The 24,159-nt window shown below is 51.4% G+C and overlaps 1 protein-coding gene, 1 long non-coding RNA gene and 1 pseudogene across 4 annotated transcripts; 1 reads left to right on the forward strand and 2 right to left on the reverse strand.

Annotated features, from left to right (window-relative positions):
- Nucleotides 1-6,939: 6,939 nt before the first annotated feature.
- LOC103299907 (phosphofurin acidic cluster sorting protein 2-like) lies at nucleotides 6,940-9,627 on the reverse strand (annotated as a pseudogene).
- Nucleotides 9,628-13,812: 4,185 nt separating this feature from the next.
- On the forward strand, nucleotides 13,813-16,143 carry LOC129147455 (uncharacterized). Of its 3 annotated transcripts, none has more exons than XR_008554815.1 (5): nucleotides 13,813-13,896; nucleotides 14,150-14,239; nucleotides 14,652-14,918; nucleotides 15,543-15,625; nucleotides 15,738-16,143. It is a non-coding gene; the product is annotated as an uncharacterized LOC129147455 (long non-coding RNA). The 3 variants fall into 3 exon arrangements; XR_008554814.1 differs by lacking the exon at nucleotides 13,813-13,896 and adding an exon at nucleotides 13,929-13,949 and having other exon boundaries at nucleotides 14,078-14,239; XR_008554813.1 differs by lacking the exon at nucleotides 13,813-13,896 and having other exon boundaries at nucleotides 14,001-14,239.
- Nucleotides 16,144-20,293: 4,150 nt separating this feature from the next.
- On the reverse strand, nucleotides 20,294-23,577 carry LOC103300571 (phosphofurin acidic cluster sorting protein 2-like). Its single transcript, XM_054709576.1, has 2 exons — nucleotides 22,550-23,577; nucleotides 20,294-21,958 (listed from the first exon to the last, which is right to left on the reverse strand). The coding sequence occupies exons 1-2, from the start codon at nucleotides 23,539-23,541 to the stop codon at nucleotides 20,434-20,436; spliced, it is 2,517 nt and encodes an 838-aa protein (XP_054565551.1). The 5' UTR covers nucleotides 23,542-23,577; the 3' UTR covers nucleotides 20,294-20,433.
- Nucleotides 23,578-24,159: the final 582 nt, after the last annotated feature.

Consider the following 24,159-nt stretch of genomic DNA (forward strand, 5'->3'; position numbering starts at 1 on the left):
TTGTACAAAAATATGACTGTTTTAGGTTCATTGCATGTTAAGCAATTTTACCATGGAATGAACTTCCAATAGAAATTTTAGTTAATACTTTCGAAACAGCTTTTTGTCCAATACAATTAAATTTTCTTGAATATTCACTTATTTCAATTAGCCAATTTAAATTAATCTGAAAACTTGACTATTTTACTATCAAATTTAATACTCTAACAATAATCTTCACTTACCCTGTAAATATTAATGCAAAGCATTATTTGCATCCTTGAGAAGGCTCTAAGCATTTCTGGTATTAGACTGGATTTAGATATAGGGCTGCTGCTGTCAGCCAAGTCTCTGTTGCCTGGGTCCCGATTTGAGCTGGACAAGTCTTTGTCGGCCACCTGGGTCCCAATCTGAGCTGGACATGGGAAGCGCGAAGCAGCCATGGGGCAGGAGACCTCCCTCAGAAGGGGCGAGTGTTCAAGCCCCTGCAATGTTGGGGGGGTGAGGATCTGTGCCCCACCTCTGTTGACCCCCAAGTTCTCTCCTGATGGCCCCTCTGCGACTGTGCCTGTCTTAGGTTGTTCTTCCCTTGAGGAATCTTACCCGTCTTTGACTAACCAGCCATCCTCCGGGGCCAAGCAGGGTGATGTGAGGTTCAGTTTTGTCTCCTTGGTAGCCTATGCCCCTATGGCCTCCATGCCCAGCACCTGCCTTGGGATCCCCTCGCCTGCTGGCGGGGCCCTGGCATTGATCACATACCTTGGGGAACCCAGGTTTCTTCTCCAGGGAGGGCCCAGCTCACGCCATTGTGCGAGAGACAGATCCATGGTACCAGCCACTATGAGGCTTCAACCTCAGCAGGAACAGAGAGCTCAGGCAATAGCTGTGGGCAATTGGATGGTGAGAAGAGGCCCCTCTTGGCAAAAAGAGCAAGAAGGGCCAATATAGAATGCTCAAGTGCCTTCCCAGGGGGCCTTCTACAGAGTGAAAGGGATTAAATCCTTTCATGTGCTTTTAAATTGCTGCCAAATCATTCAAAGAATTAGTTTGTAAGTTTGTTTTAAAATATGCTGTTGTAAAATATCAAAAATTATAATGACATTGTAGAATAATATCATGTAAGGATTTTCTTTGCTCTAGGCCATGGCAATTCAATTTTAAACTGGAAGAAATATTTAGTTACTTCATTTTGCCCTTTTTTGGGTCAAAACCTTCATAACATTTAAAACATATTAATTTTTACTTGATAAGGCTTTCCATGCAATTTCAAGTATATTAGATATGTTAAATTTAAAAAGATTTCCTTTAAGAAGAGAGAATAAATTTCTTGTATTACTTTGGGCCCTTGGAGCTTTCCAAGAATCATCTCTGTTAAGACCTTGAAATTTTAACATGGTAAAAAAAACCATCAAATATATATATATCCATATGTGATTTACAGATTATAATATTTTTATAATTATCTTAAGATATCAATTAGATTTTAAACTAGTTTTTGCATAGAAAAATTTTGGTTGGGAATCACAAAATTAATCCTCTTTTTTAATTAGACCAATAATAAGCAACTTATTTTGAATTCCTAATTATTAGAGAAAACACATTATTTTTCTCAAAAATAAGTTCTTATACTTTTAGGCATTTAATTACCACAACTATATTTTCTCCCAATTTAATTTGCACTTTGAACTTTTAAAGCTGGCAAGTCAAATATTTTTAGCATGTCCTAGATTAATAACACAATAACACTTTATATTTCTAAGAATAAATACAAGACATAATCAATTAAGAGCTTCAATTCTGTCCTCTAGGTTTTTTATGAGGCAAATTTAAACTTTACTTTTCATTTGCCAGTGGCTCTGGAAAACCAGGTTTGGTTTATTCGAATGTAAATTACCACATTTCTTAGCATACTGGGAAAGTGGGCTTCCACTTGTTTCCCTTCCTTCCCCACCCCCTGCTTACTTTGGGGGAAGTTTCAGGAACAGATTTGGCCAAATTCCTTTTTATGCTTAAAAGATAGACAAATCTCAAATTTTTTCTTTCTTTTTCGCTTTCTGAAATAATAACTAGCACCCAATTTGGCCAAGATTTGCATTTCTCTGCGAGTTCTTTTATAATTTTTAAACAAGGCCTTAAGTAATCTCATTGCAGGAGAGCAGATAGCCTTGCCCTCTCCTGCCACCTTTGAATTTCTCCGCATCAGAAGCGGTTTCAGCAGTGGAGTTTTATTTCTTACTACAGATTTTAAATTCCAAATACAATCTAAGATTTTAATTTGAACAAGAAACCACATTCTTTAAGCATGCAAACCAAAAGTTTACTTTATATTTATAACCTAATTCTTCCCCATTAGCCTGGCTGAAAAAGACTTTCCCACCCTACTTAGAGTTCGCGACTCTGCAGCTGGCCGTGGGCTTTTGTGTGCGGTGAACTTCCCTCACCTTTTTCTGGTGAATTTTCCACACCTTTCCTCGGTGTACTTTTTCCTTCCTTCGCTCTTAGGCGAAAAATACCTTCTCCTCCAGAAGTCCCTTGGTAGGCACCAGAATGTAGGAATCCCTTTCCACGTCCCGAGTGGTCCAGGGTTCCAGTTCAGGGTTCGAGTTCTGGAGAAGGGCCACACACAAATGAATGGAGACTTGAAGAAATTCAATTTGGTGAAATGGGGGGCCAGGCGGTAGTCCACCTCTAGTGGGAGAACTACTGACTGCTCTGGCTCTGCCATCCCTTTTATTGAGACTTTGGGGAAAACATCTTGGCCAAGATAAACAGAAATATACATGTAGCCTTTAGGCAGGAAATAACAAAAACTTAATGGGACAAACCAAGGTGGAAGCTGCTTCAGCTAACAGTATCTCAACTAAAGGGTGAGTGGTTAGAGCAATTAAGGTTGTTGACCAGCCTTCTTGGCTTCCTGTCAACATCTCTCTTTTAGTGAAACTGATTTGTTTCCGGCACTTCTCAGTAAAAAATTTTTTAGTTAATCCTCACCCAAGGATAAGTTTCCCTTGTTTTTTAGAGAGAGTGGGAGGGAGGGAGAGAGACAGAGAGAGAGAAACATCAATGTGAGAGAGAGAGACATTGATTGGTTGCCTACTGAGCTTGCCCAGACCAGGGCCAAGGATCTAGCCTGCAACTGAGGTATGTACCCTTGACTGGAATCAAACCCAAGACCCTTCAGTCCATGGGCTCCCAACTATTATAGGCTCACAGCTCTGTCTCTTTCTCTCACTCTCCAGCTGCTCTAATTTAATTGAGAACATCCAGATTTTTTTCCTTGTCACTAGTATAAAGAATCTCATTAAACTCACTGAAGTCACATGTCCACATACAGCCATCATCACTGTGGCCAGGCCAGTGAGATGTGCTGATACCTCCACTCTGGGGCCCTGAATCACACTCCCCAGAACCACCTGGGTGTAGAAATTGGCAGCTGTTAGAGAGGGGGAAATGGAAGTCATGTCCACCGCGTGCCATTGTCAAATAAAATATTGACTTCTGGTTTCCACTCTGACATATAAAGAGCTTGGAATTCCTTACTCCCATCCTTACAAGAAAAAGAAAAAAAGATGAACAATCCGAAAAACAAGAACTCTTTATCAATCCATCTGAAATTAACTATAACTATGAAATACAATACAAGCTAGCTTATCTTCCTGATAAGACTGAAAACACCTTTTCCATGCAAAGTGAGAGACAAAATCAAAAAGCATGATAAGATAAAACAGATTTGACCACATCAAAATGTAATTCGTCTATTTGGCAAAACATACATCAAATTGAGACAAATGGCAAGCTAGAGACAAATTTGCAAGTTACATGGCAAAAAGCTGATATCCATGACAATTCAGATTTGCAAACAATCCAATGGAAAAGAGGTCAAAAGTCTCAAACAGAAATTCCAAAACAAGGAATAGGCCAAAAGTATGTGAAATATATCCAACTGCAGTTTAAACCAGAATGAAAAAATTCAAATAAAAATATTGCTCTTTCTCACCCTAGTCAGGGTGCCTCATCAGTTGGTTGGAGAGGCATCCCATACACCAAAGGGTTGAAGGTTCGATTCCTGGTCAGGACACATACCTTGGTTGTGGGCTCTGAAAATGTTCTGAAACTAGATAGTGTTTGTGATGTTATGGGACAGTTGCAAAAAATTGTGAATATACTTGATGTTGGAATTTACACTTTGAAGGATCATAGAGTTAAAATTTATATAATTTAAATTTTTTAATGTAATATTATTAAATTTTATTTAAAATACAAATGTTACTCAAGAGTATAAGAAAAATACCCTAAAATTCTAAGTATGTGTAAGATAAACAGAAAAAAATTTTAATTGCTATTATTAGGGAGGGAAAGTCCTCTCTGCCATGGCAGCTGACACACACTGAGGCCCAGGACCTGGGACCACAGACCTCGCAGAAGCTGAGGCGAGTGGCTCACAAGCTGCAGGTGGGTCCACATCTGGAAGTTCAGTGACAGCTGTGCCTGGAGCCTGCTCTGGCTCAGGAGAGGGCACTATCTTGGAGTTACTCTTTAGGTGTTTCTTCATCTTGCTCTGGAGCTGCTTCTGTAGATCCAGGAAGAGAACATGTTACACCATGACTGCCTTTTGTGTGCCTTCCAAGGAAGGGAACCTCCCATCTCCATCACTGAACTCCCAGTTCAAGCCCCCACCCCAGAAAGTCCTCCTGACTGCAGGCCCTGGGCACTGACCTGAGCGGCTCTATGCTCCTGCCTAACCCCAGCCTCTGGGAGCCCGTCTCTGTGTGGCCCAGCTACATGCTCTCCCCCTCACACACACCACACACTCCTCCTCCTGTGTCTCCGCCTCAGTGGGCTCAGGTGCTCCAGCTGTGAGGGAGATACTGGGCCTGGTTTGGCAGGTCTGGGACTGGAAAGGTGAGCTCTACGGAGGCCAAAAGCATGATCAGGCTGGGAAATTCTGGCGGCCGATAAAAATCTTCAGGGTACTGGTCCAGCCAGATGCCCGGGATGCAGGAGATGGCCCTGGGGAGAGAGAGAGGTGGACAGTAGGGTCTGAGGCCTGGCCTTTCCTTCCACACGGCCCTCCCAGAGCACCACTCAGAGAGCCGGGGGTCCTGTGCCTGCTGCTCCTGCCCATCCAGAAGCCACGCCTACTCCTTGTCCACCTTCAACCTGGCAGTCCTGGCAGAGACGTGCCTGGTCACCCAGGAGGGGCTGGCAGAAAGCACTCGTAACTGACAGCTCTGGATCAATGAGGGAACCACCTGTCCCCTTCTTCAGGGGAACCTGACATGTTCTCTCAGTGTCCCTGTCCCCTCCCACTAGCCTCCTCCCCAAATGTCAACTCTGTGAGGACAGGGAAGGCTGGTGTCTGCTCTGTTCATGTCACTCATTGGCACACAGTTGGTGCTCTAGGAATAGCTGATCAATGAGCGAACAAAGAAAATCTGTCTGCACCTCCGGCATCCCAGAGACCTCCTAACACCTCAGACTTTGGCTCCTGCACCTACGTGCTGCCTAATTCACTAGCTGTCTGTGGGGTTCTTCTCCTCCCATTGACATTTACCTGGTAACTCCCATGGGTAGAGAGCAACAGCCACGCTGCCACTGAGGAGGTTCTACCAGATTGGTGAGCAAGGTCCCGGATAGGAGTGCAGGCAGGGCTGGGATTAGGAGCGGAAGGGTATGGATTTTCTGAGGGGCTCACTCTGTCCACTGACCTCCCCACTCGCCCACACCACCCATATCCACATGCACAGCTCCCTGACTCGTATCTTTTTTTCTAGGAGAAGCCCTCAGACCTCTGCCCTCTTGCAGAAATCCCACCATGAGTGGGATCCAGGGTTCTGCCAGAACCTTGAATTCACACTCCCCATACTCCCCTCTTGGCTCTGATCCAAAGCCAAATCACGTTTTCTGCTGGAACAGAGGTTCACCTTCCTCTTCACAATACTGGAAGATGCAGCCATAGGGAGAGGAGGCCAGGAGGACGTCACATCTGCTGTCCTGTGGGCACTACGAGCCTGTGCAGCCTAGTGTGACGGAATCGCTCCCGACTAGAAGGAAGCTCTGCAGTGCAGGCTTGGGGTCTGCTCTGTGCACTGGATTATGGTCAGTGCCTAGAGACGTGTCTGTAACTGGCAGGACTTCTCATATATTTGCTGAATGAGTGAGCCCAAACCAGCCCCATCTCAGATAGCTGGGAGAGTCTGAACCCCACTGCTCACCCTGGGGTTTCTGATCTGGCTTCACCCAGGACAGGGACCCATAATGGAAGTTCCAATCTCTTTATCTAATGAGAAAAGTGCTTAGCCCTGGGCCCTGAGGAGAATCACAAATTTGGCAGACTTTGTCAATATGAAGAGAAAGTGACCAATTGACTCAAACACAGCCCCTCCAGCAGACCTCTCCACTGTCCAGGCACCCAGAGGCACCCCACTGAGATCCTACACTAACCTTATTGGACCTCATTTCTGACCTGAAGTTTCACAGCAAACAGGCGGCCAATGACCACTGTGCTGTGCAGGGGGAGGGGCTCACCTGGTACATGGCTGGTCCCTCACCTGTTATAGCGAATGCTCTATAACAACACGGAAAGGTGGGGACAAATGTGGGGTCCCTGCCCAGGAAGGTGGGCACCGGTATTTGCCCCGTTTGTCCAATCAGTGAGTCCAGATGGTCAGTACCACACTGGTCCTTTGCTTTTTCTCTTCTGTTTTGCCTCGTGAGGATGGAGTTTATTGGACACCACGAGTGAGTGTCCTGGGGCCACTGGGCTGGTTGGCAGCGGGGCCCAGGGGTGGCTGACCGGCCTCCGTGTTCTGACAGGTGTCCCCATGGGAGACCCGCGCTGAGTCGGGCACACAGTGAGGCTGACTCCCCGGGAAGCAGAGTCCTGGCTTCCAGGAGGGGCAGGTCTTGACGGTGAGAACCTTTCTCAATGGCGATTTCTGGGTCCTGAGGGCCATCAACTCAATGATTGTCCAGCTCAGCACTGTCTGCCTGACCCCCCCACTCGCCAGAGCATTCTGGGTAATAAGCAGAGCAGCTGGGGGCTCCCTGTGGGCCCCACCACGTTAGTTTGCAGGTTGTGAGCTCATTCACACTGAAAAGGGTTCCACTTTGAGTTTCCTGGGTCTGTCTCGGTGCTAAACTGAACTGTGAACAGAAAAGCAGCTGGTCCTTCCCGGGCTTGGCCAGGGCAGGGGATGGGCAGGGGATGGGCAGGGGACGGGCAGGCTCGAAGGTGGGATTGAGCGTCTGAAGATGCGGGTGGGGAAGTGCTTGACGTGGGAGCTTCACGTTGTTCCACTCCACGCCGTCAACGAGGACCCGCAGTGTGTCCTGCGGCTGCTTGGCCCTGCAGATCAGGCGGCTGATGCCCTCGAGGCACTGGCTCTGGTACGCCACATCCTTGTCCTTGGTTTTCTTGGGCAAACACATCACCTTCTTGTTGTTCTCCTTGTCCACAGTCATGGACTGGAAGGGCATGAGGGTGTGAGGGCATGAGGGCGTGGCTACAACCTCACCCCTGCTGGGCAGCCTGCTGACCTGCAGAGACTGGAAGGTGCACTTGAGGGTGTTGCTGGCGGTAGCCTGGTCTTGGTTCTCAGAGTCTCTCTTTCTGTCTGTGGGCTGCGCTGCCGTCCAGTAATCTACCAGTAGCCCCATCAGCTCAGCACCAGCCCCGAAGGATGTGAGAGGCCTCCTTGTTTGCCGCAGACCTGTATGGCCGGGGGGCCGGGGAGGGGGGGGTGGTCAACGACAGCACGCTAGAGCCCAAGCAGGCCGCATGATCTCAGTGTCCTGATGCGACCCAGAATGGTCCCACACTTCAAGGCCCACCACCCCCATGAAGGGAATGATGGTCAAGGACTCCTCATTGGGGCTCTTTTGTTTGTAGGTGAGTGTGGCCTCCACGATGGGCAGTTGGTGGACACAGTTGGCCCCACGGTGTACTGTGTGATTCTCAACACCATGCCCAGCGTGTCCTGCACAGCCCTCTGGGCCTCCTTGTAGAATAGGTCCTGCCTGGGCAGGTCCTGGAAGAAGCTCTTGTAGCGGTAATGCACGGAGCCCAGGTGCCTGGCCACGGGGTGGGAACCCAGCAGATGACCAGGAAGCACATGTAGCCCAGCCGGGGGCAGGGGGGCACGGTTGTAGGACAGCAGCTCTAGGAAGAGCCACAGCACAGAGCTGAAGTACTGCTGTGCCTCTGCCACCATGATCTTCACAGGCTTCGGAGGCTGGGAATTGTAGTGACAGGGTCTCTGAATCCACAAGACGATGTTGCTGAAGGCCACCTGGACCTCAGCCTTGGAGCAGGTGCACACCCCGGGCAGCATGTGTTGCTGCAGGACTCAGACTGGAACTGCCCTTGCCAGTCAGAGGTGTTGAGGAGGAGGATGTTCTGGGGCAGCTGGTGTCAGAGATGAGGATGTGGTTCAGCTGGTCATACACCGTCTCCCTGGGGATCTGCAGCTGGCTCAGCGGGTCGGGGCAGTGCTTGTTGTCCAGGCTGTGGGCCCGCTTGTTCTGGCTGTGCCACCTGCCGCTCCTTCAGGGATATGCCCCAGCCCCAGCAGCCCTCCTGCTCTCTGGGATCTGGTGGAGGGGATGAGGAGAGACTCGGTCTTGGTGATGCGCCCACTGGTTGCTTGAGGCTCGTCTTCTCCGTCACCTGGGTTGGACCTGGAGGCTCCTCTGGCGCTGGCACTGTGGATGCTCTAGCTCTCCATCTGAGAGCTGGGCTGGGACAGGTCTTCCAAGTATGGCCTGAGCCAGGGCTTCAGGGTCCTGAGGACACTCTCATGGGCCACTGTCACTGGGCTTCCCAAGTGAGTCCTACAGCAGATCCAGGTCCTCCACCTCAGGGACCTGCTCCGAAGACTCCTGCTCTGAGTCCAGGACCTCCTTCCACACTTGCACCCTGCGCAGCCACGCCCCAACTTTCTTGTTGGCATCTTGTTGCCTGGTCATCAATGGCGATCTTACTTCTCCTTGGCGCTGCTTTTTGGGCTCCTCAAAGTCCAAGTCCTCCTCCTCCTGGTCCTGCCCGTGCCTGGGATCATTGCTGGCCTGCTGATCTGAGAAGATTTCATACTCCATCTCCGAGTAATGAACCCTAGACTTGGCCTTGAGGCCGGCCTTCTGGGTGCTGTCCTCGGGGTCGATGGGCTGGCTGGACAGGGAGGAGATGCTGACCTCAGCCACGTGGGCAGATGCCTCCATGATGGTGCTATGGAGGCTCAGCATCTGGCCACCCTCGAGGGGTCGCTGCATCACCTCAGCCATGTCGATGGTGCCCACGGCGAGAGTCCGGTAACCCAGGAGGGTCTGGTTTTTAAGGCGCAGCTTCTGCTGCAGCATGATCTGTAAGTTGTTGCCTTCTCTCTTGAGGGAGTGAGGGTACTGCAGGGAGAAGGTCAGCGCCAGGTCGGTCTTCACGTGACCACTAGGGGGCAGCAGAATCTCGTCTGACCTCAAGATGTTTTTGGAGTCCTGCATTTTAACAGTGATCACCACAGCACTGAGCTCCTTCTCCAGCTTCTTGTAGATCAGCAGGTTGGCTAAGGTGAGGCTACACAGCCTGGGCACGCAGGTGGGGCTGGAGCAGTCCACCGCCCACGTGGAAAACAAGTTCATGGGCACCTGTGTGCTGAGTGCGGTGGGCATGCTGTCCAGGCCCGCAGGTGCCGACATAGCGGTATGATTTCTATCCTGTGTTGGGAGAGGGGGAACATGCCATCAGAGGCAGCTCATAACCTGTCAGGTGGGTTGGGGGCTGCAGCTCAGACTGAACCCCAAGCACTCAGTGATTGGTGGCAAGAGGTGGGACAGGAGTGATCGCAGGGACCACATGCTAACCTGGCGGCCTTGCAAACTAGAGACCTAAAGTAATCACAAAGGATGGTCTGAAAGTAAAGTGTTGTGTGGTGTTTTTTAACTAAAAGCAGCTTTTGGTGGATAGTGGTGTCCTAGGTTGTCATCTTCCCTGAAAAAAAGGTTTATCTTTATCTTAACTGAGCCTGTCTATTGTCTTTTTGCATCTATAAGAACATATTTTTGTAATGTCAAAGGAATTTTCCTTTATTCAGACCCCTCGAAGCACAGGCACTGCTCTGCTCTCTGCAGAGACCACACATGCCCTCATTGTTTTGAGTTCATTGTTGACTGTTCACATCCTGCACACACCTGAGTGAAAGTAGTACATGTCTACCATTTTACCTTTTATCCAGTCCCAGAGAGTTCCCTGCTGTGATTTCTCCTGCTTCCCTAATCTATCACCAATGGAATTCATGAAACCCACACAAGTCTCCACTTTTCATTGTAATGTATAAAATAAGGTGCAAAGCTGCCATTCTCCGGAGCATTATTATCTCATTTGGTTGAGATTTTGCTTCACCGCAATTGTCTACACTTTGGCTCAAATAAACTCAGAAAAATTCTGCACAGGTTTCCATGTTTTCTACACGGACAACAGAAAAGCTTCTCAGCAGGCAACGTAGACTTGGAGGTGAGTGATGATGAGACACATGGTGTCTTAGTCATTTCTTAGCAGAGGACGGACAGCACCTCCCTGTGTTACATGGTCACCCTGGGATTTCTGACAGAACATCCCATTCTAAGATGGGAACAGAGGCTTTTCCTGGGGTGGGAGGGTCTGGATATTAGAACAATGGGGTGTTCAGGGCAGCACCGTTGACATGACAACAGGAGGGGATCACGTCCAGGTCCCACAGCAGTGAAGAGATGGATCGCCAGCCCTGATAACAGGTCCCCCTCCTGGTATGTTGTGCAGCCCAGGGAGGCCCCAGCTCCTGACCGGGAGGGTCTATGGGGATGTGGTCCCCAAGGCAGCAAAGGGCAAAGCAAAAGACTTGGTACCTTGAGCCCCATGTCCTTTTGGGAAAAGCATCCCCACTAATCACCATGATGTGTAAGAGTGGGAGAAGGTGAGTAAGGATTGTCAGGACAACATGGACACGTGGAGATGGTCATTAAAAGGGAAAGTCTGTAGGAAAATGCAAAAATGCACTTGACTGAGCATTACGTGAAATGGTACAAAGTCTTCTGATGTTCCTAACACTTTGTGGGCAGTGACTTTGCATCAGTGAGAGTGGATTGTGGGGAGGATATGGGCCCCAGATTCCTTTGGAAATTGGACTCTAGGAGGGAACCAGGGGCGTGACAGGGCAGCTTCTGGAACCCAACTACATGGGATCCTGGAGTCTGGGTCACCTCAGCACCTACACTCACCCTGCAGCCGTGCTGCACGCTGGAGGATGGATGGGGCACCTGTGCCTCCTGCAGGGGCATGGAGTTGAGGACCCCATCTGTCAGCTCCTCTCCGTTCTCCTGTGCGGAGCTCTGTAAAGACAGTTCCCAGTCACCAGGGGAAAGCCTCCGAGCCCAGTTTAGCTGGTTCTGTGCTCTGTGACCCTCCACTCCAGATACACACACACACACAGTGTGATGCGCTCCGACCTCCACTGCAGAGGAAAAGGTGTGACATCCTGAGGGTTAGGATTCCCATTGGCAGAGATAAGGGACCCCTGTGGAACCACATCTCCAACTACCTGCCCTGCCCTGGGGTGTGATCACAGCAGGACCTCTAGGTGATCCTTTGCCCCAAAAGCTGTTCCTGCCCCAGGGTTCTCCCTTCAGGTCCCTCTTCCCAACACATGAAGGGGAGGGGATGTGGGCTGTACAGGGATGGCGCACAGCGGTGGCCTGGCCTGAATGGGTCTGACCCAGGCCACCTTGTGTTACCTGAGGCCATATTTTTGAAAATGGCCAGCAACGTCGGGGACGAGGGTTGAAAAAACATCTGCACCGTCTGGAAAAGCTCTCACTGTGGGGTCTCCGGAAGCAAGAGCACCAATCACTGGGAACACAGCAAGAGAACATCTTGCACTGGCAAATGCCTCTTGGCAAGTGAGCTGCCTATTGGGCTGTTGCTAGATGTGGGTGCCTGGTTACAGGGTGTCCAAGTTCTATTGGATAGTGACCTCAGTACCTGGGATTGTCTTGCCTGAGTCCCCGCATCTCATGACAGCTATGCAGATAGTCCTGTGGGTGCTGTCTGTGGACCCCCCTTCCCCATGAAGCACCTGATCTGTACACACCCCTAGGGGCAACAACACACTCCTCCCCCAGCCCCCTAGAAACTCTGGGTGCAGCCAGGGTCCCAGAGTTGAGTAAACCAAACTGGACTCAGACTCAACCCCTCATTCTTACCTCTTCTGGATCCTGGATAAGTCATGGTGCCTGTCAGGGCCCATCTCTCTCCTCCTGCACAATGGGTTATGCAGCAAGTGCTTCTTAGGGCTGTTCAGGCTCAGGTGGGGAGTAGCTGTAAAGTAGGAGGAGGACGGTCATAAGTAGGTAGTGCCTCCAACCTCTTTTTCCTTCCTGTTGTCACCTCCTCTGAGTCTGCTTTTCTTCTAATCCCATCCAAGATCATCAAGTCTAGACTCTGTGTGTGTGTGTGTGTGTGTGTGTGTGTGTGTGTGTGTGTACATGCCAGTGCTCCCTTTCTGGATCCCAGAACAAAACGGCCCCACATAGGGAGGAACAGGCAGGAGCTGCCCAGTATGTCAGGATTTCTAATGTCCAGACCAACTCTGTCGGGGAGGTGGGAGCCTTGGCCTGGAAGGTCTGAACATTCCTGAACTCTCAACTCTGAATGTCATGTACCCTGGCCAATCCCTGCCTGACTATGGGCTTCTGTTTCCCACTTATCCAATGAGGGTGTGATTCAGGACTACGTAAGCATGAGATCAGCATAGGGGGCCCAGCCCCAGCTTTCTCCACTGTGGGTGGGCTGTGGACAGAGGTGCACCTTTGTGATTCCAGATCTGGGCGCCTTTTCAGACAAATACTGTCTAGGCTGCCAAATGCCCACTGTCTCTCCCATGCCATCTCCATGTCTGTACACGATTCCACCAGCGCAGCCTTTTCCAGAGCCCCTGAGGAAACCTGGGTGCAGCCAGGACCCCAACTTTGAGGACACACAGCTGGGTTTATCTCAGGCTCTGCATTCTGACCGTCTGTGATCCCGGGCAAGGCGTGGACCTCTCGGGTCACCGGTTCTCTCCTCAGTGACTCCCCATGGTCTTCACCTTCCTCATGTGGTGTGAATGGGTGCCCTCCCCTTAAGTGTGGGTGTCAGTAGTGACTGCATAGAAGATGGCAAAGGGATCCAACACAACCTCCATGATTTGGCTCTAAAAAGTCAATGCCTGGCTCAGCCAGAGTGGTTGGGCATCATCCTGGGCACTGAGAGTTTGCTGTTAGGTTCCTGGTCAGGGCACATACCTAGGTTGTGGGTATGATCCCTATTCAGGTTGCATACAGGAGGCAACCAATTGGTGCTTCTCTCTCACATTTATGTTTCGCTCTCTCTCCTCTCTTTCTCTCTCTCTCTCTCTCTCTCTCTCTCTCTCTCTCTCTCTCTCTCTCTCGTCAATTTTTTGGGAATAAATGAATTTAACATTTTAAAGCAAATCCATTTCATTTATTTTTTAATCTTTATTGTTGAAGTGTTACCTATGTCCTCATTTTACCCCATTGACCACTTCCATCTGATCCCTGCCCCCTCCTCAGGCCTTCACCACCCTATTGTCTGTGTCCCTGGGTTACGCATATATGCATTCAAGTTCTTTGGTTGATCTCTTCCCATCCTGAAAAGTTTTTTTAAAGTTGGTGCCTACCCACTTGCTCACTCTGATCTGTTCTCTCTCTTTCTCTCTCAGGCCACACTGAGGAATAAGCCTCTGTGCTCTGAGCTGCTATCTGGAGAGACCCACATGGCCTAGCACTGAAGGGGACCAACAGACAGAGGGGAAGTCAGGCCTTCCACCCAAACTGAATCCCCAAGTCCCCCCGAGTGAGCTCAGACCCTCAGTGACACAGATCCTGCCTCAGGTGACACCACAGTAGTCCCAGCTGAGCCATGAGGGATTCCTCGTCACAGACGTGTGAGCTAATAAGTGTGTGTTGGTTAAGTCTCTAGTGTGGGGGAACTCTCAGCAATAGATCACTAGCACAGTCGTCCCACACCAGGTGCTGCCCTGCCCTCCTATCTCCCTCATTTTTCTCCTCCTAGATCCCTCCAGTCCCCACCCTCTCCTTTCTAACATGCTCTGCCTCCAGTTTTGAGGATGGCTGTGAAACTTAGGAAAGGACCCTGGAAAGTAGAGCCAAACTGAAAAGTGTAATTTGAAGTAGGAAACGGCCTCTGCTGAGACCACAGTTCTGAGCTTCCAAGGTAAGGAGATGCTCCACGCAAGGCAGGTGGCTGCCCCTCCAGGCCCATCGCCAGTGCGCACAAGTGCACTGACCATCACCACGGACCTCTAAGGTAGACCTGCCCCCTTGATTTCCAGACCTCCACTTAATTTCACCAAGCTTTCATCGGCTGCCATTGTGAAATCAGGATTAAGAGGGTAGACAAGTATTTATTCAACTTTCTGGTTTAGGAATTGCATCCTTAAGAGCCTGTGTAATGTCCCCGCGATGGGCTCACGTTCTCAGTGCTTATGGTCCTCAGGGTCAATGGTAGGACTCATCACACTCCATTAGAATTTCCTTTCTATCCGCGTCAACCAACAGGGCTAAACTCCTTGAGAGCAGGGACCCTGGATGTGGTCCAAAGTTAATACCCATTTGTCCTAAAACAGTGTAGCTTGTGCCATGGTGGTGCGCCGTACGAGGCTGTTAGTCCATCCTCACCAGGTGGTTCAGGGCACAGAAGAGGACTGATGTAAAAGGAGAAGCCAGGCTGCATCCACAACCTTGTTCAGCCATGAGGAGTGAGAAAGAATGGCCGCTGGGCTCTGGTGAGATGGAAGAGCCTCAGGAAAAAGCCCAGCTGAACCAGAGCTCAGGGGATGAGGGCGGAGGGAGGCTCTGACCCCAGAGGAGACTTGGAAGCGGTGCCTGTGGAGGTGAGTGTGGACCCCGGGCCCTGGGACATTCCCTGTCCCCTCTTCAGTGCTATGGGCCAACAGAGGAGATGCTCAGAATGCTGTTCAGTGCTAGTGGAGCAGGGTGGAGTTTCTGTCCAGGTGCAGGTGGCAGTCAGTGTTCAGGAACTGCTTGCTGCTGGTTAAACCCTACAGCATTCTGCAATGTGGACGCCAGGGGGCACTTTAAGATCACTTTTGCCCATGTGCTGGTGGGAGATGTCAAACAAAATGTGGGTTCCCAGGGGTAGCCCTGACATAAAGGGTCCCTGCCCCAATGCTCCTTGGTCAATTTCCCCGAAGTCCCATTGTCCTGGGCCTCAAGAACGTCACATTCATAGAGCAGATGGCTCCTGAGAGACTAATTATTCCCAACCTATGACTCATTGTAACACCACGGAGGGACAGAAGAAACAGACTTGCTCAAGGCTCTGAAGGTTTATAGAGTTAAATTTTATAGAATCTAAATTAAATTTATGTTTAAGAGTATTTCATTACATTTTCTTTAAAATAGATTATATGTTACTGGATAGTATAAGAAAAATACAGTAAAGTTATATAAACATATATATGATAAACACAAATATTTGAAAACTTCATATAAAGGAGGAGAGGGAGCCCTCTCTGCCGTGGCAGCTGACACACGCTGTAGCCCAGGATCCAGGACCACAGGCCTCATAGGAGCTGAGGTGAGTTGCTCAAATGCTGCAGGTGGTTCCACATCTGAAAGTTCAGTGACAGCTGTGCCTGGAGCCTGCTCTGGCTCTGGAGAGGGCACGATGGTTGGCATTTCCTCTTCAGGTGTTTCTTGATCTTGCTCTGGAGCTGCTTCTGTAGATCCAGGAAGAGAACATGTTACACCATGACTGCCTTTTGTGCGCCTTCCAAGGAAGGGAACCTCCCATCTCCATCACTGAAGTCCCAGTTCAAGCCCCCACCCCAGGAAGTCCTCCAGACTGCAGGCCATGGGCACTGACCTGAGTGGCTCTGTGCTCCTGCCTAACCCCAGCCTCTGGGAGTTCTTCTCTGTGTGGGCAACCCCATCCCCTCCCCACTCACCCACACTTCCCAAATCTACATGCACAACTCGCTTTGACTCCCTCCCTTTTTTCTAGCAGAAGCCCTCAGACCTCTGACCTCTTGCAGAAATCCCACCATATGTGGGATCCAGGGTGTTGCCACCTTCTCCAAGTCACAGTCCCCATACTCCCCTAAGGCTCTGATCCAAAGCCCAATCACTTTTTCTGCTGGTCCAGAGATCCACTTTCTGCTTCAAAATATGAGAAAATGTGGCGATACTTCGAGGAAGAAGTCACATTGACTGTCCTGTGGACGCTACCTGCCTGGGCAGCCTGGTGTGACTGAATCACTCCTGACTAGAAGGAAGCGCTGGAGTGCAGTCCTGGGGGCAGGGCATTTGCTGACTGAATGAGCCCAAACCAGCCCCATCTCAGATAGCTGGGTGACCCTGGGTGACCCTGGGATTTCTAATCTGGCTTCACCCAGGACAGGAACCCCTAATGGAGTCTCCAATGTCTTTATCACAAGAGAAAATAGCTTAGCCTGAGGCCTGAGGAGAATCACAAGTAAGGCAGAAGCTTCTTAAAGAAGATAAAATGGCCAATTAGGACAACCACAGCCCCTCCAGCCACCTCTCCAGTGTCCAAGCTCCCAGAGAGCCTTTTTTCCAGGGGAACCCTCCCTCCCCAAGTCCCTACAATAACCCTATGAGGCTGGGCCTCAGTATTCCCCATGGTCAGAGAAACAAACACTCAGAGAGATGCAGTGACCTGAAGACTCACAGCAAGCAGGTGGCTGAGTGGCCACTGTGCTGTGGAGGGGCAGGGCTCACCTGGTACATGGTTGGTCCCACCCATGTTGGTTAGTAGCAAATGTTCTGTATGAACACAGAAGGGTGGGTGGGGACCAAGGTGGGGATGCTGCCCAGGAAGCTGGGCACCAAGTATTTGATCAGTTTGTCCAGTCACTGTTCCTGGGCAGCCTGCACTGTACATCCTTTTATTTTATTTTTGCTCTCTGAGGGTCAAGTTTATTTGGAAGCCCGAATGAGTGGTGTTGGGGTCAACATGGAGGCCCAGGGCTGGGATGTCTGGCCTCCATGTTGGGCTCAGGATGCCCCCATGAGAGGCCAGCCCTTGGCCTCTGGCCACCCAGCTCTGAGTCTGGGCACAGGGGGGAGCCAGCTCCCTGGGAAGCAGAGTCCTGGCTCCAGGAAGGGCAGGTGGAGAAGGTGAGGACAGTCGTTCCTGCGTGTGTCAGGGTCCAGAAAAACAGACTTGCTCAAAGCTCTGAGGGTTAATAGGGTTAAATTTTATAGAATCTAAATTAAGGTTATGTTTAGTAGTATTTCATTAAATGTTCTCTATAATACAGTCTATGTTACTAAATATCATAAAACATACATTAAAATTATAAGCATATTTAACATGAACATAAACTTTTAACACTGCATCTAAATGGGGGTGGGGGTGCCCTCTCTGCCATGGCAGCTGACACGTGCTGTGGCCCAGGATCTGGCACCACAGGCCCCACAGGAGCTGGGTGAGTTGCTGAAATGCTGCAGGTGGTTCTTCTGCCTCTTGAAGTTCAGTGACAGCTGGGCCTGGATCCGGCTCTGGCTCTGGAGAGGTCACTAGGGTGGCGTTGCCTCTGGAGGGTTTTCCTGATGTTGCTCTGGAGCTGGTTCTGCAGATCCAAGAGGAGGACATGTTACCACCCTCACTGCCTTTTGTGTGCCTTCCAAAGGCACACTCACCCACACCACCCCCGGAGGCTGCCGCCTCCTCCTGTCTCGGCCTCAGTGGGCTCAGGTGCTCCCGCTGTGAATGGAGGCACTGGGCCTGGAGGCACTTGGCAGGTTGGGGACTGGAAAGTTGGCTCTATGGAGGCCAACAGCATCATCAGGCTTGGAAATTCTGGCAGCGGATTAAAATCCTGAGGATACTGATCCAGCCAGATGCCCAGGATGCAGGAGATGGCCCTGGGGAGAGAGAGGTGGGAAGCAGAGTCTGAGGCCTGGCCTTTCCTTCCACACGGCCCTCCCAGAGCACCACTCAGAGAGCCTGGGGTCCTGTGCCTGCTGCTCCTGCCCATCCAGAAGCCAGACCTACTCCTTGTCCACCTTCAACCTGGCAGTCCTGGCAGAGACATGCCTGGTCACCCAGGAGGGGCTGGCAGAAAGCACTCCTAACTGACAGCTCTGGATCAATGAGGGAACCACCTGTCCCCTTCTTCAAGGGAACCTGACATGCTCTCTCAGTGTCCCTGTCCCCTCCCACTACCTTCCCACCAAAATGTCAACTCCATGAGGACAGGGAAGGCTGGTGTCTTCCCTGTTCATGTCACTCATTGGCACACAGTAGGTGCTCCAGGAATAGCTGACCAATGAGCAAACCAACAAACTCTGTCTCCATCCCTGGCTTCCAAGGGCCTTCCTATCACCTCAAACTTTGGCTCCTGCACCTATGTGCTGCCTAATTCACTAGCTGCCCTGAGGGGTTCTTTGCCTCCCACTGAAACTCAACTCTCACAGGGCGGGGTACACTTGCCAAGCTTCCACTGAGAAGGTTCTACCAAATTAGTGAGCACGGTCCCGGGATAGGGGTGCAGGCAGGGCTGGGATTAGGAGTGGAAGGGTTTGAATTTTCTGAAGGTCTGACTTCCTCACTGAGCTCCCATTGCTCTCCCACACCACCCATATCCACATGCACAGCTCCCTGACTCATGTCTTTTTTTCTAGGAGAAGCCCTCAGACCTCTGCCCTCTTGCAGAAATCGCACCATGAGTGGGATCCAGGGTTCTGCCAGCACCTTGAATTCACACTCCCCATACTCCCCCTCCTGGCTCTGACCCAAAACGGACTCACGTTTTCTGCTGGAACAGAGGTTCACCTTCCTCTTCACAATATGGGAAGATGCAGCCATAGGGAGAGGAGGCCAGGAGGACGTCACATCGGCTGTCCTGTGGACACTATGAGCCTGTGCAGCCTAGTGTGACGGAATCGCTCCCGACTGGAAGGAAGCTCTGCAGTGCAGGCTTGGGGTCTGCTCTGAGCACTGGATTATGGTCAGTGCCTAGAGACATGACTGTAACTGGCAGACTTCTGATATATTTGCTGAATGAGTGAGCCCAAACCAGCCCCATCACAGAGAGTTTGGAGAGCCTGGGCCCCACTGCTCACCCCTGGGGTCTCTGCTCTGGCTTCACCCAGGACAGGGACCAATAACAGAATCTCCAGTCCCTTTATGACATGAGAAAAGAGCTTAGCCCAAGGCCCCGAGAAGAATCACATATGAGGAAGAAAAATGACCAACTAGCACAACCACAGCCCCTGCTGCAGACCTATCCACTGTCCAGGCGCCCAAAGAAAGCTTTAGGGCAGTGATGGCGAACCTATGACACGCGTGTCAGCACTGACACGCGTAGCCATTTCTGATGACACGCGTCCACTGAGGCAGCCGCATGCCGAGGATGAAGCATTTGCTGCTCCTGAGGATGAAACATTTGCGAAATAATGTTTTTTCCTCAAAGTGACACACTACCTGAGTTATGCTCAGTTTTTTGGCGAAGTTTGACACACCGAGCTCAAAAGGTTGCCCATCACTGCTTTAGGGGAACCCCCTATAGGGTCCCTACAAAAACCCTAAGAGGTTGCTTCTTGACTCACCTCATGTTCTTAGAAACAAACACTCAGAGGGATGCAGTGATCTGAGAGCTCACAGCCAGCAAGTGGCCAAATGACCACCATGCTCTGGAGAGGCAGGTTGCTCACCTTGTCAATAGCTGGTCCAACACCTGTGGCGTGGCAGCGAATGTTCTGTGGTAACATGAAGAGGTAGGGACGAAGGTGGGTGGCTGCCCAGGAAGGAGGGCACTGGTTTGTCCAGCCCGTGTGCCTGTGGGTCTGCACCATGCAGCTCCTTTTTGTTATTTTGCCCTGTGAGGCAGGAGTTCATTGGGAACCATAAGTGGGTGGTGCTGGGGCCACTTGGCTGGTTGGCAGCTGGGGTCCAAGGCTGGGCTGGCCGGCCTCCATGTTGTGCTCCGGATGCCCCAATGGGAGGCCAGCCCTTTGCCTCTGGCGGCCCAGCACTGAGTCTGGGCACAGGCTGGAGCCAGCTCCCAGGGTGAAGCAGAGCCCTGGTTTCCAGGAAGGGCAGGTCTCCAAGGCCAGAACCATTCTCACTGAAAGTGTTGGGGATCCTGAGGCTAAAGCACACCTTCCATGATGCTCCAGTTCAACAGTGCCCACCTGACCTCCTACCTGCCGGAGTGTTCTGGTTATTAAACAGAGCATCTGGGGGTCCCAGTGGGGGCAACCCCATTAGGTTCCAGGCTGTGAGCACATTCTAACTTAAAACAGTCTCTCTGTGTTTTCAGGGTCTGTGTCTGTAGTAAACTGAACTGTTAACAGAAAAGCAGCTGGGCCCTTCTGGGCTTGGCCCAGGCAGGGTGAAGGGCAGGGGGAGGGGCAGGGCTAGAAGGTGGAATTGGAGTGTCCGAAGATGCAGATGGGGAAGTGCTTGACGTGGGAGGACCACTGGGCTGACAGCTGGAAGAACGTCACGTCGTTCCACTCCACGCCATCAATGAGGACCCGCTGCCTGTTCTCCTGGTTCTTAGCTGAGCAGACCAAGCGGCCAATGCCCTGGATGCACTGGCTTTTGGACTCCAAGTCCTTGCCCTTGTCTTTCTTGGGCAAAAACATCACCTTCTTTTTCTTCTCCTTGGTGACCACAGTCATGGACATTGTGGGCGTGCCTGCATCCTCGCCACTGCTGGGCAGCCTGCTGACCTGGAGAGACCGGAAGGTGCTCTGGAGTGTGTTTTTGGTGGTAGGCAGGTCTTCCTTCTTCCCGTTTCTCTTCCTGTTTGTGGGCTTGGCTGCCATCCAATAATCCACCTGTAGCTCCATCAGCTCAGCACTGACACCCTGGGTGGAGGAAGGTACGCCTCCACTCACTGATGAGGAGAAGGTTGGGTTGTGTGAGGCCTCCCTGGCGGTGGACAAAAGCATGTTGGAGCATGAGGGGACTGCATCATCTGTGTCTCCTGACGTGGCTGAAATTGGTTCCACTATTCCAACTTCCACTGCCCCCACAAAGGGAATGAACTTCTGCGAGGACAACTTGTCTGGGCTCTTCGGCTTAGAGATGAGCATGGCCTCTGCAATGGGCAGCTGGTCGACACAGTTGGCCCCTGTGATGTACTCTGTGATTCTTGACACAATGTTCTGCACAGAACTCTGGGCCTCCAGATTGTTGAACATGTCCTGCCAGGCCAGGTCCTGGAAGAGGTGGTTGTAGCGGTAATCCACAGAGCCCAGGTAGCTGGCCACAGGGTGAGAACCCAGCGGGATGACCAGGAAGCGCAGGTAGCCCAGCCAGTCAGGGTTCTTGTGGGACAGCTGCTCCACAAAGACCCGCAGCACGGTGCTGAAGTAGTGCTGAGCCCCCACCACTGCGATCTTCACTGGCATCGGGGCCTCGGTATTGCAGTTGCAGTATCTTTGTATCCAGGAGATGATGGAGCTGAAGGCCTCTTGGACATCCACCATAGAGCAGGTGCACACGACGGGCAGCGTGTGCTTCTGCAGGACGTCCGACAGGAACTGCCCCTGCCTGTCAGAGGTGCTGATGAGGATGATGTTCTTGGGCAGACAGTCATTGGAGATGAGGATGTGCTTCAGTTGATCATACACGGTCTTCCTGGGGATCTGCAGGGGGCTCTGTGGGACTGGGCAGTGCTCCTTGATCAGGCTGTTGGATGACTTATTCAGGGACCTGCTCCAGCCCCGGCAGGCGGGCTGCTTCCCCTTGGAGCTGCTGGAGGGGAGGACCAGAGCCTCGGTCTTGGTGGTGCGCCTGCTGGGTGGCAGCTTCTTAGTGAGCATGACGTGGGCAGAGGTCTCTGCCTCCGGGCTGTCCTCAGGCTGTGCCGGCTGCTCCCCAGGGTTGGGCATGCTGTGCGCCACCCAGTCGGAGCCACTGTCACTTGACAGGCTTTCAAAGTATGACCTGGGCTTGGGCTTGGGCTTGGGCTTGGGGGTGCCTAGGACTCTGTCTTTCTCCATATCTGGGCCACTTGACAGGCTTTCAGAGTATGTCATGAGCTCAGGCATGGGAGGGGTTAGGAGACGATCATCATCCTCCATATCTGAGCTACTGTTGCTGGGGTTCACCAGCCTGTAAAACAGAAGAGCCACGTCCTTGTCCACATCGGGCACTTGCTCCTCAGGGTCCTGCTCTGAGTCCAGGACCTCCTCTGTCATTTGGAACCTCTGCAGCCACGCTGTGACTTTCTGCTGATAGTTCTGTTGCCTGGTCATGGACCTCCTTCTTCCTATCGGCTTCTCCAGGTCCAAGTCATCCTCGTCCAGGTCATGCCTGTGGGCAGCATTGTAGCTGACCTCCAGCTCAGAGAAGATGATCTCAGAGTCTCCTTCAGAGAAGTTATCCGCCTTGGTGCTGGCCAGCATGGCACTGTCCTGGTGGTTGACGGGCTGGCTCGATAGGGAGAAGATACAGGTCTTGTCCACCTTGGTGGCGGGGGTGCTGTAGACCTTCAGGTCGGAGACACTGCCACTGAACAGCTTGCCGCCCGGGCCCTGGGCCTTCACGGGCATGTCGGCCAGCTGAGGAGGCGCCTTCTGCCTCCGGGCACTGTGTGCGCTCCTCATCTCCATCTGCCAGCTGGAGTGTGCCAGGCCTTCAAAGTATTGTCTGGTCTTAGTCTTGGTGTTGCTAAGGATGATGCCATCATCCTCCATGTCTGGGCCACTGTCGCTGGGATTCTCAAGGTTGTCATACAGAAGGTCCAGGTCCTCCTCCACCTCGGGGACATGCTCTGTAGGGTCCTGATCTGAGTCTAGGACCTCTTCTGACATGTTGGACCTGGGAAGCAGCACCATGACTTTCTGCTTCAAGTTCCGTTGCATGCATCGCTGCTGCTTCTTGGGCTGCCTCAGGTCAAAGTCATCTTCTTCCAGGTCCTGCCTGGGTGTCGCATTGTAGCTGGCCTCCAGCTCAGAGAAGCTCTCAGATTTCCCCTCGGTGTAGCTATTTGTGGACTTGGCCTTGGGGCTGGCCTGCATGGTGGCGTCCTTGTAGTTGATGGGCTGACTGGACAGGGAGGAGATCCAGATCTCAGCCACCTTGATGGAGGACTCCTGGATGCTGCTGCTGAGGCTCAGCACCTGGCCACCCTCGGGGGGTCGCTGCATCACCTCAGCCATGCAGATGGCACCTGTGGCCAGTGTCCTGTAGCCCAGGATGATCTGGTTGTTATTGCACTTCCTCTGCTGCAGCATGATCTGTAGTTTGTTGCCTTCTCCCTTGAGGAAGTGGGGGTACTGCAGGGAGAAGGTCAGCGCCAGGTCAGTCTCCACTTGTCCACTAGTGGGCAGCAAAACTTCATGGGATCTCAAGATGCCCTTGGAGCCCTGCATCTGCACTGCTATCACCATGGAGATGAGCTCCTTCTCCAGCTCCTTCAAGATCACCAGCTTCTTTAAAGTCAGGCTGCACAACCTGAGCACGCAGCTGGGGCTGGAGCAGTCCACCTCCCAGGTAGAGAAGAGGTTCATGGGCACTGGGGTGTTGAGCACGGTGGGCGAGCGGGCCAGGCCTGCAGGTGATGAGGAAGCTGCAGCTGCTTGCAGCAAACAGGTACTTGATGGTTTCTTCCCCTGTGGTGGGACAGAGGAGGGACATGATTGGTGGCAAGAGGTGGAACACAAGTGATCGAAGGAGAGAGTGGATGAAAAATGGTCACACACTCGCCTGTGACTAGCACCGGTAAGGCCTGCATGGTGGCCTTTCAAACTCAGAGACCTAAATTAACCACAAAGTTGCCCTGAAATTAAAACTTGTCATCTAAAAGCAGTTTATGGTGTGTGGTCATGTGCTAGGTCAGCGTCTTTTCTGACAAAGGTCAATCTTTACCTTAACTGACCCTGTCTATTGTCTTTTGGCATCCACGGTAACACACCTTTGGAATGTGAAAGGAATTTCCCTTTTTCTGGACACCTCCAAGCACAGGCACTGCTCTGTGCTCTGCAGAGACCACAGATCTGCTCATTGCTATTGAGTTCATTGCTGACTGCTAACTAGCCTGTAGGCACCTGTATAAGAGAGGCATGTGTCTATCGTTTTACTTTTTATCTAATCCCAGAGATTTCCCTGCTTTGCTTTCTCCTGCCTCC

This window comes from Eptesicus fuscus, chromosome 20 (assembly GCF_027574615.1).
Source record: "Eptesicus fuscus isolate TK198812 chromosome 20, DD_ASM_mEF_20220401, whole genome shotgun sequence".
NCBI classification, from domain to species: Eukaryota; Metazoa; Chordata; class Mammalia; order Chiroptera; family Vespertilionidae; genus Eptesicus; species Eptesicus fuscus.

Excerpts from the sequence above, each read along its gene's own strand:
- LOC103300571 (XM_054709576.1), bottom strand. The coding sequence starts at position 23,541 with ATGAACCTCTTCTCTACCTGGGAGGTGGACTGCTCCAGCCCCAGCTGC. Across the intron at positions 21,959-22,549 it reads GCCCAGGGCCCGGGCGGCAA|CCTGTCAAGTGACAGTGGCT; the intron begins GCTGTTCAGTGG and ends ATACTTTGAAAG.